Source organism: Netta rufina (assembly GCF_964035555.1).
Source record: "Netta rufina genome assembly, chromosome: 10".
In the NCBI taxonomy this organism is placed as follows: domain Eukaryota; kingdom Metazoa; phylum Chordata; class Aves; order Anseriformes; family Anatidae; genus Netta; species Netta rufina.
Window position 1 is genome coordinate 22,984,350 of NC_140133.1, and position 17,765 is coordinate 23,002,114.

A 17,765-nucleotide genomic window follows, 5' to 3' on the forward strand; every position below is an offset into this window, starting at 1 on the left:
GGCAGGGGGCGGCCGCCGCCCGCATCGACGGCCGGGCCTCGCCCCCCGCCCGGCCCGCGGGCGCCTCCCTCGTCCCCGCCCCCCGCCGGCCCGGCGCTCGCCCCGCCCTCCGCCGGGCGCTGCTGCTCCGGGGCGGGCGGCGGCCCGCGGCCCCCTGCCGCTGGAGACACGCACCTGCTGCCTGCCGGCCGGGCCGCAACGAGGCTGCGCTGGGCTGGGCTCGGCTGGGCTGGGGCGAGGCGAGGGCCGCAGGGCCGGCGGAGCCCCTCGGCCGGGCGGGGCGGGGCGGGGCGGGGCCCTTCGGCCGTCGGCGCAGCCCCGCCCCTTGCGTGCCGCCTCCCGCGCCTGCGCGGTCCCGCCCCGCCGCGGCCCCTTCCGGCGCGCCAGTCCCGGCTCCCCCCGGCGGGCAGGGGAAGGCCGCGGGGGGCCCGTCCCCACGCCCCATCGCCCCGCGTCCCCCCGCTGCAGGACCCGCAGGACGATGTCGCCGCAGGGTCGCCGCTGAGCCGAGCCGAGCCGGCGCGATGGCGTGTGGCTGCCCGCCGCCCTTCGGGGACCCGGCGGAGGTGCGGGAGGGCTTCCTGTGCCCGCTGTGCCTGAAGGACCTCCGCGCGTTCCAGCAGCTGCAGGCGCACTACGAGGAGGAGCACTCGGGCGAGGACAGGGCCGTCAGGGCGCAGCTCCGAAGTAAGGGCGCGGCGCGGCGGGCAGCGGCAGCCGCTCGGCCGCCGGGGCTGCGGGCTGCGGGGCCACGGCCTCTTCCGAGCGGGCCGGGGCCGGGCCGGGCCGGGCGCGGTTCCCGGCGCCGCGCCCCAACCTTCCCGGCGTGCGGGCACGGGCAGGGCCCCGCTCCCGCTTTGTTGCTGGCTCGGGAGGCTGGCGGGTCTTGGCCTGGTGGGTGCTCGGTTGTTGGGCGTTTAGCGAGAGAACCCTCCGCTGTAAGGCAGGGGAATTCCCCAGCGTTAGTCAAAGGCCTTGCAGAACACGGCGGATCTCTGGTACTTGTCGGGTACCAGTTCATTCCTCCCTTGGTTGGACAGCAGCCAAAACTCTAGGGGATGGATAAGGAAGGGTGGCGGTGGGGAAGAGGTGAAGGACTGGATGGTGGAGCTGGAGTAGATGCAGGGAGTGTTCCAGAGTTCTGCCGTGGACTACTGGCTTTTACTGATGTGTGAAAAATCCCTTTGTTACTCCTGTTAACTAAGGTACAACTTCCTCCCCCCCCCCCCCCCCCCCCTTAGTACATAGTATTGCTTTACATGGAGGGAAGGATATGCAAAATATGGTGGTAGGTCTGTGTGTTCCATAAAGAAAGTCTTCACTGTTACTTTTTTCCCTGCTCTTGGAGATCAACGGTCATTACTTCAAAAGTCTCTTTTCTGAGGAAAGTTTGTGTTTTTAACAAGCCTACCTTAAGAGTAGCCCAACTGAGTATTTCTTAAGTCTTGAATTTGCTTTCCATCAGTCTGTTTACATCTCAGCTTTTAGCACTGTCTTTTTCTTGGAGAGTGGAGGTAGGCTGGCCAGTACTGCAGTCACGTTCTCTTCATGGGCACGCCGCTGTAGTAAGTAGGTGAATTACAGATGCTTGCTTCAGTCGAGTGTTTAAGCCAAAACAACAACATGGTTTTCACTGTGATATGAAGAAAACAACAGCTTAGTCTTCCTAAGGTTTCCCAAATACTTCTTTTATTGAATATAAAATTCAATTGCATTCTGATTTTTTTTTGTTGTTCTAATTGAACTAATTCTTGAAGATAGAATATCCAGAGGAGAGTATAGATACAAGGGCAATAAAAATGCTCAAATTTCAATTTCCCAGTCTTATTTTTGGCCCAGGAGACTGCTCTCCTCTCACTAGCATTTGTATGAAAATAATGCAGTGATCTGTTTTCTAATTTTTAAGTTATTTAGATGTACAAGCATATTGAAATTCTTAACTTGGACTTTGTGCAAAAAATACAAAGAAAGTGTTGAACACACTCAAAACCAAACCAAATCACTGGGAATTGAGAGAGAGTACATACGTGGTGTCCCAGTGTGCTGTGGCATGGGGTCCCACAATTCAATACGGTTTACCGTTTACAGTGATGTCCCTGAATGGAGTGCCTAAAACTACTGATCTGCTATTAGGACCTTAGGACTACTTTGACAGATAACAAAGAGCATTTAGTGTCACCTGTGACTCTGAACTAAGCTCTGGTTCTAAACAGGACGTGTTGACTTATCAAGAAAAAAGATTCGTGTTGAAAGATAGGGAGCATTCCATGCTGGTTTCACATGGCAAATACTGGGTAACTAACAGCCTCCTGTTTGGTATGTGGGTTTATCTTTTTCAGATCTAGTCCAGAAGGCCAAGAGAGCAAAGAAGAAACTACTGAAGCAAGAAGATGACAGAACTGATTCTGGATCTCAGGAACGATATGAATCATTCAGCTATGGTGGAGTAGATCCATACATGTGGGAGCCCCAAGAAGTAGGTAGGAGAGCTAGAGTGATACGCAGGGGGGTAACTCTGATTTTAATCTTTGCCGGGGAAATTGAACGGTTTTGCTGAAGCTGCATGGAATTGTCTGTATTGCATTTGATTTACTGTAGCATGGGGTTATGGCTTGCATATTGATTCTGTGCAGCCTGCCTACATTGTATGGGGGTGATGTGGAAAATGTGTGTGTGTGTGTTACAGAATCAAGACCCAAACCCCTTGAGAGCATGGTTAATTGTTATTTCAGCGTACCTGAGCTGTTGAGTTTTGCTGGATATATATAGCACTGTTCATCTAGCTTTGAGGTGTTCTGCATGCATCTTGTAGCTTTTAACAAAACAGATAATTTTCTGATTAATAAGCTATTGCTATATTAAATCTCTGCCTTTTGGGTTACTGTTAAAGTAGATGTTAGCTTATATGCCTGACAAAATGCCTCTCCCCTGATTTAAACTTTTTCAACTATTTCTTTGAATTTGAGGTACAGGTAATCTCACATTAAAAAGAGGTTTAAATTAATCAAACAAAAATAAAACAACTGTGGCTATAGATTTAAACTTTGCAAAAGTTAACTAATATGTTGACTGAGCCATTAATTACAAATACTGTTACTGGAAATTGCCTTTTACTATTGCAGAAATTTATGGTTGTTTTCAGGGAGAGGAGACAGCACTGTCTCTTGTGGGTCCTGGGAGTTTTCCTGTGCTGCTGGCAGATGAGGACTTTGCCCTTTGAGTCTGAGTTCTGTAGATCATTGTACTTTTGACTTCATACCATGATTGCTGCTGAAATAGTCAAAATTAGTAGCTAAGAATAAACTTAAGCAGTGAATTAACAGAAGGTTTCTGATCAGAGTGGGGAATATGAACCTTAAGGATTTCAGAATAGGATTTGGTGGATTTGTGAAAGGGGTCCTGTAATGTCTCCAAAACAGATTGAATTCAGTTAGCCAGAGGGGCTTTCCCATTCCTATGAATTCGGCTATGGAGGGTTTTTTACATATTTCATTAGAATGAGGAAGTGACATTATCCTTTGTTTAGTTAGTGTCAAAGAGCAACATCTGCTTTTGTGTTCTACCAGTCAGAAGAAAGATAACTTATATTTTGTCTGTGTCTTTGATTTTTCAATATCTGGTTTATGTTATTAAGAAAAGGATTAAAACTTAAACCCAATTTTGTTGAGAATGAATTGTGTATTTCTTAAATAGATGCTTTATTGATTTTCTGTGTACTTGGTGATGACATTTCTGTAAATCTGAACTGTGATTGAGGATTTTGTTCAGACCTCTGAAAGTGAGAAGGATGATCAAAAATCTGAAAGCGAAGGTGCTGTTGTGTAGACCTCAAATATTCACTGGACGTGCATCTTGGCTTTGTTCCAGATAGTCAGGAAATAATGGCAGCTGGTTTTGAGAAAAGTGCTAGCTGATAATAGCTTGCCAAATGTAACTGAGGGATGGAGATAAATAATAATAATATTGTAGATGTTCTCTTTTAATGTAGTGTTCTTAGTTGTTGTTTTTTTTAAAGTAGAAATAAAACACCATTAATTAGGCTTTAATCCACACGTTTTATGTGGAACAGAACCACAAAAACTTAGGATACTAATGTTGTTAAAATGCCATTTGAACATGAGAAATAAATGGTGAAAAAGAAGGGATAGCTGCTTTTCGAGAGGCATTTATATGTATTTAAATCCATGTAAAACACCTAGGTGACTCTGAAAACTTTCTGCTCTCTCCCAAGGTGCTATGAGAAGCCATCTTTCTGATTTTAAGAAACACCGAGCAGCCAGGATTGATCACTATGTAGTTGAAGTCAATAAGTTAATAATCAGGTTAGAAAAGGTAATTTTGCTGCTTTTTTTTTTTTTAATATTCTATTCTCTTAAATGTTTCCTAGACATGTAGTCATGTTTTAGTGTGAAGGATGCCAATTTATGCAGCAGTGCACTTTTTAAAGGATAGTAAATTATGACTCTTTACAAGTGACTGTTCTTTTTTTTATCCTTATGTAGTTTGGTCTGACTCTGTACTGCACACATGAATTCTGTTTCTATGCAGCGTTTCCAAACTGAAAATGCTGCTTTCATGTACTTAAGAACCATCTGTTTTTTTCCTGTATGTTTTCTCCATCTTTTACCTTACAAAGTTTCTCCCTAACATTTGTCAGGATTTTTCCAGCTCGTCATTCAGCAAAGTCCACCACTGACATCTGATTTATTTGCATTTTTACTTGCAATAATGTTGGATGATCTGAGAATTATGTCCAAATGCTCTGACTGGAGCAGATTTGGCAGTAATTGTTTAGCACTACTTGTCTGAATATGGCATTAGAAACAATCAGGAAGGTTGCAGGAATCTGATGTGAAACAGGCTTTTAAAAATGGCAGACTTTTCCTGTTGGGATGGGATGGGGGGTTAGGAGGTTGTGGAGTTCTTGCCTTTTTTTTTTTCTTAAAAAAGTTCAGTTTTCTTGAATTTGTTGTTTGTCTTCTACTAGCTTACATCGTTTGACAGAGCAAATACAGAGTCCGCTAAAATAAGAGGTTGGTATGAGCTTACCTCAGACTACTTGCTGCTATAGTTTACCAGCAAAGGAATTAACTGAATGAATATCTTACATTGTGTGTATTCCTCCCCCTCTCCACCTGATTGTAGCTATAGAGAAGTCTGTTGTGCCTTGGGTCAATGATCAGGATGTTCCATTCTGCCCAGACTGTGGCAGTAAGTTCAGTATTCGAAATCGACGTCACCATTGCCGCCTTTGTGGGTCCATTATGTGCAAGAAGTGCATGGAACTTGTCAGTCTTCCTTTGGCAAGTAAGTGCAGTGGGTAGTGTTAATTCCTCCTTTCCTTATCTCACTCAGTGTGCTAATGGCATCCTGGCTTTTTGCAACAAGAAAACAAGCTTAATATTCTGTTTGTGTGGGAAACTCATTCTTCAGTGTGTCAGTCAGTTCCATGCAGACACTTGTCTGCAAAACAGAGTAAGAATGATTTTTATATTCTTTGTCTCTGTTCCTTCTTCAGATTGGGAAGCGTTACATAATGCTGAAAAAGTTACTAGAATATACTAGTACATAATATTACTAGATGTGGCATATTCCAAAATTGTACTGAGTACCATAGCTCTGGAGGTATAAATTTTTGGAGTTATAACTCTAGAAGTTCTTGACATTTAACTACCGTGGATATTTCAAATCTTGACCACGATTATCCAAATGTTGACATCAAGGGAATTCATCCACAAGCCCCTTTTAAGAAGCACTTTCAACTTTAGTTTCCTTTCTTATCTAGAGAGGAAACTATTTTCTGTGGAAATAAATGATGTTAATTGGGATCTTCAGAGAGTTCAAGCACAAAAATAAGTACAGCATTAACATTGCTGTTTTCCACACACTGTTTTGTAACTATGCAAGGTCCAACGTTCAACTCAGAAACATTCTCACGTTATCCTAGGCATAAAGAATGTAAGTGGTTCCCAGTAGAGTGCTCTCTAGATGCTTTTAGAATAGAGCAGGATCTTACAGTGAATACTGAAATTCTGACTTGTAGATCTGGTTGTCATGGGTTCCTTGCATGTCTTTCTTTTTCAAGACAGTTTTCTACTATTCTTGGTAATAGTAGCTTCAGTTAAAAGTGCAATTAATTTGTGTTGGTAAAATCTGTTGGCCTCTCCAATCAATGTAAAATTACCTGTATATAACTTTTAGGCAAACTCACCAGTGCCAGCAAAGAGGCCTTGAGTTCTCATACTAGTCCAAGCTCTTCACCTAATAGCGTCCATGGCTCCCGCCGTGGCAGCATTAGCAGCATAAGCAGTGTAAGCTCAGTTCTGGATGAGAAGGATGATGACCGAATCCGTTGTTGTCAGCACTGCAAAGACACCCTGCTGAAAAGAGAACAACAGATTGATGAGAGAGAATACACTCCAGAGATTGTGAAACTCTATGAGGTAAAATGAAGCTACTTGCTGCTTTCATAGTCAGTATATATACCTACAGTTGTTGCTATTTGGTTTCTAGCTTGTTCTCTCATGTCCAAGCTCGTTATGGCTTAGTATTTGCCTGTGTACAGATAGACTGTAATGGTTGTTGATGCCACATAGAAAAATCTGAAATGATGGAGCCAGGTGCCATGTAGTACTTATATCCCATGATAACTTAAACCCTCATTTTAAGGCACAGCTTTATTCTCTGCATCTGAAACTAACAGTTCTGTGTTGCCTCTCTTAAAATTGTGAACTATGTCAACTGGGATTCCTCCAAACAGTCCTTATTAAACCAGTGATGTGCTGTGCGCTTTGTTAATGGGCTGCACTGGAACTGTACAACCTCATGTTGTCAGCACTCTGTCCTCACACTGGTGGGAATTACTTCTTGGAACCATCTAAATTGACCAAGTGTATGGCTGGAACTTTTATGTTCAAATATGCTTTGATAGCAGGTACTGACAGTCACTGGGTATTCAATCCAGTCTGTAAACCTTTCTCCCAGTCCCAAGGTTAGTATTAATGGGACTTTCTGTTGATGCTCTCTATGAAGAAACTAAGACTAGAATTTACCTAAGTTTCCCATCAGAATAGCTTCTGAATTCAAGTTCACCTTGCAGGGGTACAGAGATTCTCTCTCTGTTCATGACCATGGCATCTGTATTCTGAGGACAGCCGAAGGGCGCTGTGATCCTTAATAGCCCAAGGGCTTTCATCACTGTTAGCTGGGGGTGTGCATAGGCACATTGAAAGGCTTATGTCAGCATGTGCTTACATCTGTGTTTTGACGTGAGTTCTTTTTATACACTTTGTTTTAAATAAGAAACTCCGACTCTGTATGGAGAAGGTTGACCAGAAGGCACCAGAATATATAAAGATGGCAGAATCGCTAAAGTAAGCCCTATTTGCTAATTTTGTTTATGAATATATGCATTTTTATGCAACTGTAAGAATGAGAAGTAGTAAAGAAGTGGTGTGCTAAGGCTATAAGATTGTGTAGGTCATAAGAAAGTACTCAAAAAAAAAATCTAGGCAAATACCTGTCCAAACCCCATGTTAATTAATGGAATAGATTATTAAAGCTGATGAGTGCCATCCCTGTGATCTATTACTAATTAGCATATGACTTATTATTAATTCCAGACTTTTGGTGCATCATTTGGGTGCCTGGATTTTTGGGTTTCTTCCCACAAATTTGTATTTAAAAATAATAAAAAAGTAATGAATGCTAGGGTTAGCCTTTCAACTTGTAGAATGGGATAAGTTCTATGGTTTTATCAGTCTTAAATACAGCTTCTGATTTAAGCGTAGTCAGAATTTAATGTTATAGAACTGAATATAATTAGGACTTACATTACTTACGTCCTTAAGTGTAATGACCTGCTGAAAGACTTGCCATACTGAATGAATGTAATATAAGCCTGCCACATGTGCTTAATATATGAAATGTAATAGAGTAGTGAAGACTAGAGGGAAAAACATTACATTTCTTGGCTATAAAAAAGTCACTTTTGCCATTTCTGGTATTGCTGAAATTGATGGATTTCAAGGAGCTTATAGGGCAAAGAAGGAAGCTGTACAGCAAATTTCTGGAAGTTGTTCCAAAGGAGATGTGAAGTGGGGTGTTGTTTTTTTTCTTTAATCTTTTAAAAATTTGTACTACTTAAAATATTTTTTTAATAACATACTGGAAATTCCAGAGAATTAGCAGTATGCACAAATGCATACATTATGTATACTGTGCTGACTTGGACCTTGATACCTTCCCAAATTACAATGTTTGATCACCTCATAAAGAGCACTAGGATCTCCCCTCAAAAGGATTGTAACAACAATCACATTTTGCATTTCTTTAAACCCTTACAAAACCTTTGTTTTGTTTTCCCTACTTGACTTGTTACACTAAGGATTTTGCATTGCATACTTCATTCTGACTAGTACTGAGTCCTGAAAAGTTATTTTTGAGTGCATGATTGTTATTTTGTGTATCTGAGATATAAAAGGAGAGGGAAGCTTAGAAACTGGTGAAGAGTCTTCCCTGTTAAATGTTAATTTGTTTTCTCAATAAATATGGGATTCTAGTGATTGGATATCCGTGTAGATGCAGTCAGTTGCTAGCATCTTAAGTATGACACTCATGCGGGGTTGTAGCCTTCTGCTTTCTGACAAACGTAAGCAGAGAGAGCTATTTTAGTGGTATAGTTGCTTATTCATTTTGTTTCATTTCTTTTCTGCACCCAGTGGCCTGGAAAAAAAAATACAGAATAAATGTATTTGTTAGGTTCTGTATATCTTAGATATTATTGATAGTGGGATTCTTCTTGTATTAAAATCCAATTTCTCCTGTGAGTGTAAATAATAAAATCATAAATAAAATGATCTACTAAATCTTCATGTTCATAAGTTGATTATCACTTTCCACTTCTGTCAGAACAAAAAGGCTTTAAAACACAGTGAGCTCAAAATAAAAGCCTTTTAAAGGATTGACTATCCTTACAGTTGTTGACATCTCCGTGGGATAACTTCCTGCATTGTATTTATTATTAGCTTGATGCATGGCTTACAATAAAGTTGTATTTATTTCTTAGTGCCGGGGAGACGACTTACAATCTTGAACATGCAAATGACTTGAGAGTGGAGATTCAAAGAGTATATGAATTTATAGATGCCTTAAGGTAAAGGAAGTGTGCACGCGCTGTCTCTTGCTTTCTCTCATGTGCATCATAACAATAAAGAAAAGCAGGATATATTTTTTTTCCTCTTCCAATACAGCTTGTGCTGGATATCCTTCTGTAATGACTTTTCTGTAGTTTTTCTTATCCTCAACTGTTGGGGCCTACATTTCTGTAACATCTACCTGCTTATTCATAGTCAACTTGTCTGCTCAGTTGTAATGAGGATGTTGAAAGGTAGATGCTGTTCCTGTGCACTATCCAGCTCTACTTCCTTTTCCAACCATACATTCCTCTGTAGTGAAAATAGCTTAAGTGCAGAGGAGACAAATAGAGGCATAGGGTTTTTGTGTTTTTTTAAGTGTTACAATTTGTAATATCTAGAATGGCTTACCTAAAAGAACATTGGAAAATGTTAATTTGATATTGTCTGCCTCATTTTCTGTTGTATTTTCCTTGGCCCTTGTTTTTGAACTGATGAGATTGTACATTTGCTTTGATTCAGTAAGAAGATTTTGAATCTAGGCTTGCATGAAGAGCCCCAACCTCATCCTAAAACACTACAGCTTCAGAGAATGATAAGATACTCGGCTACGCTTTTTGTTCAGGTAAATTAAACATATGAGCTAAATTTGTTTTATGTAGTGTTCTCTTCTTTGCTAGGCATCCCTGTGGTTTAAAACTATTTTAACAGAATGTTTAGTTCTGTGGATTTTTCTGTAGTTCCACTGAATCGATAGTGTAGTCAGAGCAGTATTGTGTTCAGGGGCTTAAGAGATCTTTGCTTTGTCTCTGGTGGAGGTTGAGCCTAGCTAGCGGTATAGTTAAGGCAGCCACGATATGCTCAGGCTTGCAGCAGTAACTATAGTGTAGAAGTCCCTCTTATTTGTCTGTGTTCTGTTGGTGGTATTTCTATATTCAAGGAAAAAAAAATCCTAAAAAATTGGCTGAACGCCTGCAAGTAAAACTAAGTATTTCAATTTTTTCCCAGGAAAAACTGCTTGGCCTAATGTCCCTGCCAACCAAAGATCAGTATGAAGAACTGAAGAAGAGAAGACTACATATGGTAAGACAGGTTAAGATCTGTATTGGTATGAGGGCCTCCTTCAAAGTCTTAAAGACATGCACAATTATTTACAACTCAGAGTTAATCTTAACGTATTAGTACCTCTGTGTGTATGAATGAATAGCTGTCCTTAACACTGAACTTCAAAAAAATTTTTTTGGTGATCATTCTGTGTCCATTTTCAGGGATTTGTGTAATACAGTCATCTTATTTCTACCCAGAACAGAGAGACAGAGGTCAGTACCAAGAGCTGGGTACTTCTAGAAAGCAGCAGTGACTTGCTTACTTTTGCTGTTGCTCTGCAGTACTGCAACAGAAGGCCTTTAGGTATCTTAGCTTATGTGGATTTTCAAATTGTGTTCTGGAGTTCATTTGCACAAGTAGAATTCGGAGACTTCTTTAGGTGGTTAAAAAATAATCAAGAATAAGGATGCATCTTCAGAGAGGTTTGGGATTTGTTTCTTTTCCAGTTAGGAGGGAGAACATCACTAAATGTAAAATAAACCAACTTTATGTTGAGGTAGAAGTTGAGAAATAAAAATCATTGCATTCCAAAAGCTAGTATCATCAGTGATCTTTAACACTGGTGCTCTATTACAGAAGTACCTGCTATAGTTGACTGTGACACAGTTACTGTTCAAATCAGTTTGAGGCCACTCTTTGGACAGCTGGATTAGGCATTTTCTGCTTTATGTATAGCACTGTCACTGCTCTCAAGTTTGTACAGGCAGATATGAAGGGATATTAAGTACCTTCACAAATAAACTGAAGGGAAGCATCTAGGTAATATTACGAAAACGACCATTTTCTGCAGAGTAAGCAAAAATGGAACTGATCTGTTTGTGACAGCAGTGTCTAAGGTAGATAAAGCCTAACTTTTTGTACCTATGGATATTAAAATAAATCGTGGTGTTCTCTCCCTACATGTTTGTTTTAGGCGGCTCTTGAAGCACACAGAAGACAAGAGGAAAAGCAGAAGGATTCAACTTCCAGATCTGTAGCTGCAGTTAACGGTGATGCAAGTCACCTAAAAAAAGGAACAGTCAGGAAATCTGAAGGCTGGTTACCTACGTCTAGCGTATCTCGACAATGTGAGATAGCAGACCCACTTCTTCAGCAGATTGACAACATCACATCCTTTATTAAGCAAGCAAAAGCAGCTAATCGGCTAGATGAGGTCCGTATGTTGCAAGAGAACCTGAGGCAGCTTCAGGATGAATATGATCAACAACAAACTCTGAAAGCTATTGAGCTTTCTAGAAAACAGGCAGAAGAGGAAGAGATGCAGAGGGAGGAACTTCAGGTCCTTTGTGAAAAAGAATGGGAAAGAGAACACCACAAATTCATGTCTCAACATTCAAGGACACACTCCTTAGACTTCAGAGAAGTCAAGCAGCATCAGCATGAAGTTACAAAAGAGAATCAGAACTTGATAGCACATGGATTGGATTTGGATATTACTCAGATGAAAGGGAACCCAAGTTCTGAAACTACTGCTGTTCAACAGCTGCCAGCTAAAGATAACTTTATCTTTCCAGTCAAACCCCAGAACGTTCCACAGCACGACAAAGACCAAAATAGGGCAGCCTGTCTAAACCCCTTTGAAGATGAAACAGATACCCCTCTGTCAGAGGAAGATCCTGCTAACCCATTTGCCAAAGACATTTCTCCACTGATCTCTTTCTCTAACGCTATTGTACAAAGTGATAAAAAAGAATATAATCCATTTGAGAATGAGGAGGATGAACAAACTAATGGAGCATCTGTCAGTACTTCAAACCCCTTTGAAGAGGATGAAAATCCATGTCAAAAGTCTGGGGGGAATTCTGGGAATCCATTTGAAGAGGGATCTTCGACCAATCCCTTTGAAGTGGAGGATGGCAATGAGATCTCAGAAGAGGAGGCTATAGAGGAGGAACTGCTTCTCCAACAGATAGATAATATCAAAGCCTATATATTTGATGCCAAACATAGTGGGCGAATGGATGAGGTGGAGGTACTGACAGAGAACTTGAAGGAATTGAAGTACACCTTAGCAAAACAAAAGGAGAAATCCAACTGTTGAAGCAGTAGTAGGGCTGTGTAATAATTACTTCATGTCCGCTGTTAAAGATGGGAAAATAGAACAGATAAATGGGAGTACAGGTTACAAGAGGGAATTGGGAGAATCTTGTGGGATTTTTTTTACGCACTTTCATTTATGTATTTCCACTACTACTCAGCCTTGAAGAAAGAAAATTGAGGAATGCTGCTAGTCTTGAACACTTATACTAAGAAATTTTTACAATAACTTGTTACAACCCTCTCAGTGGTAATTGGTCTTATATTGTGTATTTTGGTCAAAAGAGTTAGGTGTTAACAGGGAACTACAACTTGGAAATGGTTTCAGGGTTGATTCGTCATCTTTCCTCCTTTCTCTTGTGTTACTGTACTAGATGTATTATTGGTTTTTCAAGCGGCACTCCAACAAAAGAGATGAAAATGTTTCTAAAATGCGTGCATCTTTTGATAATGGCACAGTACACGTGTTACAGGCTAGCCTAATTGCCCTAATGGAATTACAGGAAAGGGCTGTTGAAAGGCTGCTGTGATTCTTTGAGATACAGAATACACAGGCTGCAGATCAATTTTGTGCAATGCTAATACATAAAAGGGATTTTAAGACTATGAGGAAAAACTTTGTAACTGATCTTAACATGAGTAACTTTTAAAAAGTGTTTACAAAAATTCATGAGTAAAATTTGGGTGCTGCCATTTCATCATTTCTAATTTCCCAGTTACTCTAGGCACAAATTGCAGTGTAAGAGAGAAAGCTGAACTGGCTTCAGAGACCTACCTGTGTGGGAATGAATACCTAAATACTCGCTCACAGGGAGAAGTATGTCAGGCTAGCACAAGCTACAGTTTTAAAGGTGACCCTGCAATTCCTAACTATATCGTGGAACTTGTATATTCCTTTATGTATTCTGGGTAACGGAATGATCATGTTTCTTTTATCTGTAAGACTGGAACCCTCTTCATAGCATTCAGAGAAGAAAAGTTCTGTTTATAATGGAGAGCTGAAGTGCCACTAAACTGGAATTCAGTGAAAACTGGGCTGTGATGGTGCCAAATAGCAGGTCCTATCTTATACTTGATTCCCATCAAAAGAAATTAAGAGAATCAGGCACATCTGTCTTAAATAAGAAGCTCCAGATTGGAGTCTTGGTGTGAACCTGTGATGTGGGGGAGGGCTAGGGGATGGCCAGCACCTGTGGTGCAGGGAGGCTTAATGCTGGCTTCTGAAGATACTGACACTGAAATGTAGAATCATTCACTGTTAAGTCAGCATGTATCTTTGCAAAAGACTGTGCCTCAGCTGCTTTGATTTTTGCCTTTGAGATGCAGAGGTTCATCGTCAGGCATTGGTGTTTGAAAAGGTGGTTGGGAGGAGTTAGTCAAAAGGGTGTATTTAACTAAAGCTGAAATAGAGGAAATTGGGCAGATTGCACTGTATGGCACTAATAATGGTGGGCTTACACAAGTGCAGTTGTATGGACCAGGACACTTTTACCTATGTCTCCAATAACATGAATAGCATTGCTATAATGTGAACATCACGTAATGTTTCTGAGACACACATATAATCATGTTACCTAAACAGCAAGAACCCTAGTTTTACTTTCTTGTAAACATGTGGAGGTACGCACTTGTAGAACTTCTGTTTCAAACTAACAAAACATATCCTCAGTAACACTAGTAAATGATCAAAATAACTTAGAGCAGCCACTTGAAGAACATAGCTGTTCTTCTACTGTAGTATAAATCTGAGTTTGAAAGGTGTGCAGAATGGGTTGTTTTAAGACCCTGAGGGTGTATATTTAGGTGTTTTATTATTGTTGATTGAGTCCCTAAGTGTTACTTTGCACCAAATGAAATAAAGAACAAAGGATTCTGAAAGGCTGTAAAGTAGCACAACCTAAGTGCGCTGTGGCACTACATTTAGGAAGGCAGCAAGATAAAGAGACACATTAAGATAGTTAAACTTTATCCCCCTTTATACACAGAATTGTTTTTAAAGTAGTAGTATAAGGTAACTGTTTAAGACAGACTAGTTTGTGAGTCAAGAGGACTGCTCCCTGCACAGCAACCCAGAACTTCTTTTGATATTGATGCAAAAAGAATGTTTCAGTGGTTTCAGCTTTTGCTTTTAGAAGTGGTTTTTCCTTGTTGTAACTATCTTGCATTCTTTGTATTTTCAGTCTAATACACTAATAAAGTATCCTTATTGTATATGTAACAACATATTTTTACAAGCAGGTAACAGACTAGCATACCTCATAATCAGTGTCAGTGTTAAATGTGACTAGCGATCTGATACTAAAGTCATCTCTAATGTGAAGACATTCACTGGTATTTGGATTTTGGTATTTGCTGGTATTTGGATTGCTGTAAGGCTCACAAGGCACAACAAAATGAAGACTCATAACCACAAAGCTAAACAAATAACTTGCATTGACATTTGTTAAAATTGCATGCACTACTCTGTATGAAAACTTTGTAAACAGAGATAAAATAAACATTTATTTTGTGCTGTATTTGCCCTTGATGATTTTTAGAGGTTGCTCATTCACATAGGTGTGAAATTTTGTATTCAACCACCTGCTCAGAAATACTAGTGTATGTGCAAATTACTGCAGAAATAGATAATCCTAGCTTAATGGCATATGCAACGATGTAATTCAAAGCAATGTAGTACTATCTATCATGTATTTATATACTATTATAGGTACACTGTAATTGTTCGGTGAGGCAGAAGCTACTCTGACCATGCTCACGGTCCAGGAGCAGCTGAAGAAAAATCAGTTACAGAGCAGCAGCACTGGCCTCTGAAGCATAATGAACTTGCTGACTAGAATTACCTGGAAGCCAAAGTTTCTAGCTATGCTTCTCCCTTGCATGTGGGTTTTTCGTTTCAGCATGTACTTTCAGCTGGGAGTATATTATCTGGCTGTCTTCAGTTAGTACAAGCTGGAAATGGGTGGGAACATTTGAAATGTTCTGAAAGTCTGTGAAACCCTGTTCTGCTTCAAGAGAAATCAACTTTTACCCCCAGTTTCTCTATATCAAAGCAAACATGATCTTGGGGACTGCATCAGGCAAACTACTGCCAGGAGGCTGCGTGATCCTTCCCCATAGAACCAGTAAGTACTACTGCTGCTCCACAGCTGGAGTTCTGGCTCCCATTCTGGGCTTCCCAGTACAAGAGAGACTTGGAGCTACTGGTTAGAGTCCAAAGAGCCACTAAGAGGGTTAAGGGCTGGAACCATCTCTCTTGCAAAGAAAGGCTTAGAGCCTAAAGAGGAGAAAGCACGTGGGGGGGAGGAAGAATTTTATCAATGTATATAAATACCTGAAGAGAACGTTCAAGGATGGTAGTGTCTTCTCAGTGGTGCCCAGTGCAAAGGCAAGAGGCAATGGGCACAAACTGGAACACAGGAACAGATCCCTTTGAACATCAGAAAAGACATCTGCTGTGAGGGTGATGGAGTTCTTGTGTAGGTTGTCCAAGAGGTTGTGGAGTCTTCCTTCAAGATCATCAAAGACTATCAGCCTGTTCTAGGTGTCCCTGCTGGAGGAGGTGGCCTCCAGAGGTCCCTTCCACCATCAGCCATTCTGTGAATCTGCTATTTTTGCTACAACCTTTTATCTGTAGGCATGAGTACAAAACATATAGCTCTGGTCAGTTTTCCTTCTTGCTTTCACACAGCTTTGACTGCAATGCTTTGTAAAACTGGCACAACAAAAGCTGCTTTTTTAACTTACATTTATTTAATATTTTTTATTTTAATTATTCTAGTTGTAGCTAGAAGAATTATGGGACAAGAATGTCAGTATCACACCAACTTGCTTGTTCCTGTTTCCAGGACGTTTTAACCCTTGTCTCTCACTGAAGCACCTTGATCACCCAGCCCTGAGGAAGCAACTGCATGGCTTGAGGTTTCAGGCTGATGCTTCATTTTTCAAAGCAGCTTTATATTTTCCTCTCATCTCTTTGGGTAGTGGCACAAAGGCAGGGCAGGGAACTTGGCCTTCAATTTCACACATGCACTCTCGCAGATGATACTTCTTGGGCCCAAAAGTTGCTGGATGTGATAGCTTTTTTCTTTCTCTTTCCTCTTTTTCAAGTGTTTCTCTAGAAAAAGAGATTCGTTTGTTACCATCAGAAGCCTGAATGGCAGCCTTTCCTGTCCCTTCCCTACACACAGTTTTCCAGAAGGATGGTTTTACCTGGTTAAATTTGCCAATTTATTTGGGAAAAAAAAATCCTACATACTTGACCAGTTTGTAGGGACCGTATTATGACGTGTGCTACATCCTATGACGTGAGTACATCGGCGTATTGTTACTTACTTGCTTTTCCCCAGGATTTTTTTAATGTGCTCAGTTATCTCCTTGTTGGTTTTATCTTCCACGTCAACCAAAACTTGTTCTCCGCTGTCTGTTAAAAACAAATCAGGCAGAAGCTGGCGTTCCCGTAGCCCCTTCCCTGCCCACCACATGCAATTTCACGGCGCCTACAAAGAGCGCACTCTAAAAGCACGAAGCCAAAAGGATGTATAAAGCCCGCTGCCCCGCGGCAGTGAGTGCCGAGGCGCGGCGCCCAGCAGGCCCCGCCAAGCCACGGCCCCGCAGGCGGCGCTCGCTGGGGGCCCCGGGAGGCTCCCGGCGGGGCCCGGCCCGGCGCCACCTACCCAGGTAGAAGCGGAGGAAGGGCGAGGGGGTCATGTTCCTGAAGAGCATGATCTGCACCCAGGGGTTCTTGTACTGGATCTGGGGGACGTTGAAGAACACAAACTTTCTAGAAGGAGGGCGGAGAAATCAGCCACGGGTCCGGCGGGGACGCGGCCGAGGCGCGCTGCCGCCGCAGCCCCAGGCTCACCTGGCGCCCTCGCTCAGCTCCCCCGCCGTGTTGTAGTTCACCGTCATCACCTTCACCGCGCTCTTGAAGATGACGTCGCCCTGGCTGAGGTACTGCAGCGTCCGCCTCACGGGGAAGCGGCCCTTCATCGGCATGGCGCCGCCGCGGCCGGAAGGGCGGGAGGCACCGCCCCCTGCGCGCGGGCGGGGCCTGGGGGGGGCGGCCGCCGCTCGGGGCTCGGCCGGCGCCGGGGCCCGCGAGCCCTCTCCCCGCGCGGGGCGCGGCTGGCGGACCGACCGACGGCTGCCGGGAGCGCAGGCGGGCCGGGCCCCAGGCGCTGCCCCGCGCGAGGCCGCCCCCGGCTCCCCCGGCCGGGCGCGGTGCAGCGGGAGGCGGGGAGCACGGGCCGGCCGGCTGACAGGCAGCGCGAGGCAGGAGACGGACTAAAACGAAAAACAGACGGGGCTGCCCCCCCTCTCCCCGGGAAAACAGAACAAAGGATAACCACAACCGCTTCCCACTCCATTTCTGGCGTTTGCCTTCTTAGTAACATCGTACCTCGACGGAAAAGACGTTTCAAAACACGCTAGGGGCAAGGGTTTTCTTTTTTTCTTTTGGTCACTAACACTTTATAGTATAAGAAATAT

The 17,765-nt window shown here is 42.6% G+C and overlaps 3 protein-coding genes across 4 annotated transcripts in view; 1 reads left to right on the forward strand and 2 right to left on the reverse strand.

The window, feature by feature from the left end:
* Positions 1-445, reverse strand: part of LOC311213107 (uncharacterized protein) — a gene marked incomplete at its 5' end in the record, with an annotated part of 26,413 nt that extends 25,968 nt beyond the window's left edge. Inside the window, 2 exons of the mRNA XM_084292929.1 lie at positions 175-298; positions 381-445. Coding sequence (XP_084149055.1) covers positions 175-298; positions 381-445 — 189 coding nt within the window. The remainder of the gene's footprint in view (positions 1-174; positions 299-380) is intronic.
* On the forward strand, positions 376-14,794 carry RBSN (rabenosyn, RAB effector). Of its 2 annotated transcripts, XM_084292722.1 has the most exons (11): positions 376-687; positions 2,340-2,480; positions 4,232-4,332; positions 4,988-5,033; positions 5,146-5,307; positions 6,202-6,443; positions 7,303-7,373; positions 9,068-9,154; positions 9,657-9,759; positions 10,143-10,217; positions 11,155-14,794. In XM_084292722.1, exons 1-11 carry the CDS (start codon positions 525-527, stop codon positions 12,280-12,282), a joined length of 2,319 nt encoding a protein of 772 aa, XP_084148848.1. In that variant the 5' UTR covers positions 376-524; the 3' UTR covers positions 12,283-14,794. The 2 variants fall into 2 exon arrangements, with proteins under 2 accessions (XP_084148848.1, XP_084148849.1); XM_084292723.1 differs by lacking the exon at positions 376-687 and having other exon boundaries at positions 2,367-2,476.
* A 1,214-nt stretch (positions 14,795-16,008) lies between these two features.
* Positions 16,009-17,300, reverse strand: MRPS25 (mitochondrial ribosomal protein S25). The gene is made up of 4 exons (XM_084292724.1): positions 17,140-17,300; positions 16,952-17,058; positions 16,611-16,698; positions 16,009-16,392 (listed from the first exon to the last, which is right to left on the reverse strand). Exons 1-4 carry the CDS (start codon positions 17,271-17,273, stop codon positions 16,200-16,202), a joined length of 522 nt encoding a protein of 173 aa, XP_084148850.1. The 5' UTR covers positions 17,274-17,300; the 3' UTR covers positions 16,009-16,199.
* Positions 17,301-17,765: the final 465 nt, after the last annotated feature.

What these genes read in the sequence shown, in the direction of transcription:
- RBSN (XM_084292722.1), top strand. Translation starts at nt 525, where the DNA reads ATGGCGTGTGGCTGCCCGCCGCCCTTCGGGGACCCGGCGGAGGTGCGG. An exon ending in TAATAATCAGGTTAGAAAAG is followed by an intron (nt 4,333 to 4,987) that starts GTAATTTTGCTG and finishes GTCTTCTACTAG; the next exon opens with CTTACATCGTTTGACAGAGC. An exon ending in TGTCAGTCTTCCTTTGGCAA is followed by an intron (nt 5,308 to 6,201) that starts GTAAGTGCAGTG and finishes TATAACTTTTAG; the next exon opens with GCAAACTCACCAGTGCCAGC.
- MRPS25 (XM_084292724.1), bottom strand. Translation starts at nt 17,273, where the DNA reads ATGCCGATGAAGGGCCGCTTCCCCGTGAGGCGGACGCTGCAGTACCTC. An exon ending in CTTCCTCCGCTTCTACCTGG is followed by an intron (nt 16,699 to 16,951) that starts GTAGGTGGCGCC and finishes TGTTTTTAACAG; the next exon opens with ACAGCGGAGAACAAGTTTTG. An exon ending in AAAATCCTGGGGAAAAGCAA is followed by an intron (nt 16,393 to 16,610) that starts GTAAGTAACAAT and finishes CTCTTTTTCTAG; the next exon opens with AGAAACACTTGAAAAAGAGG.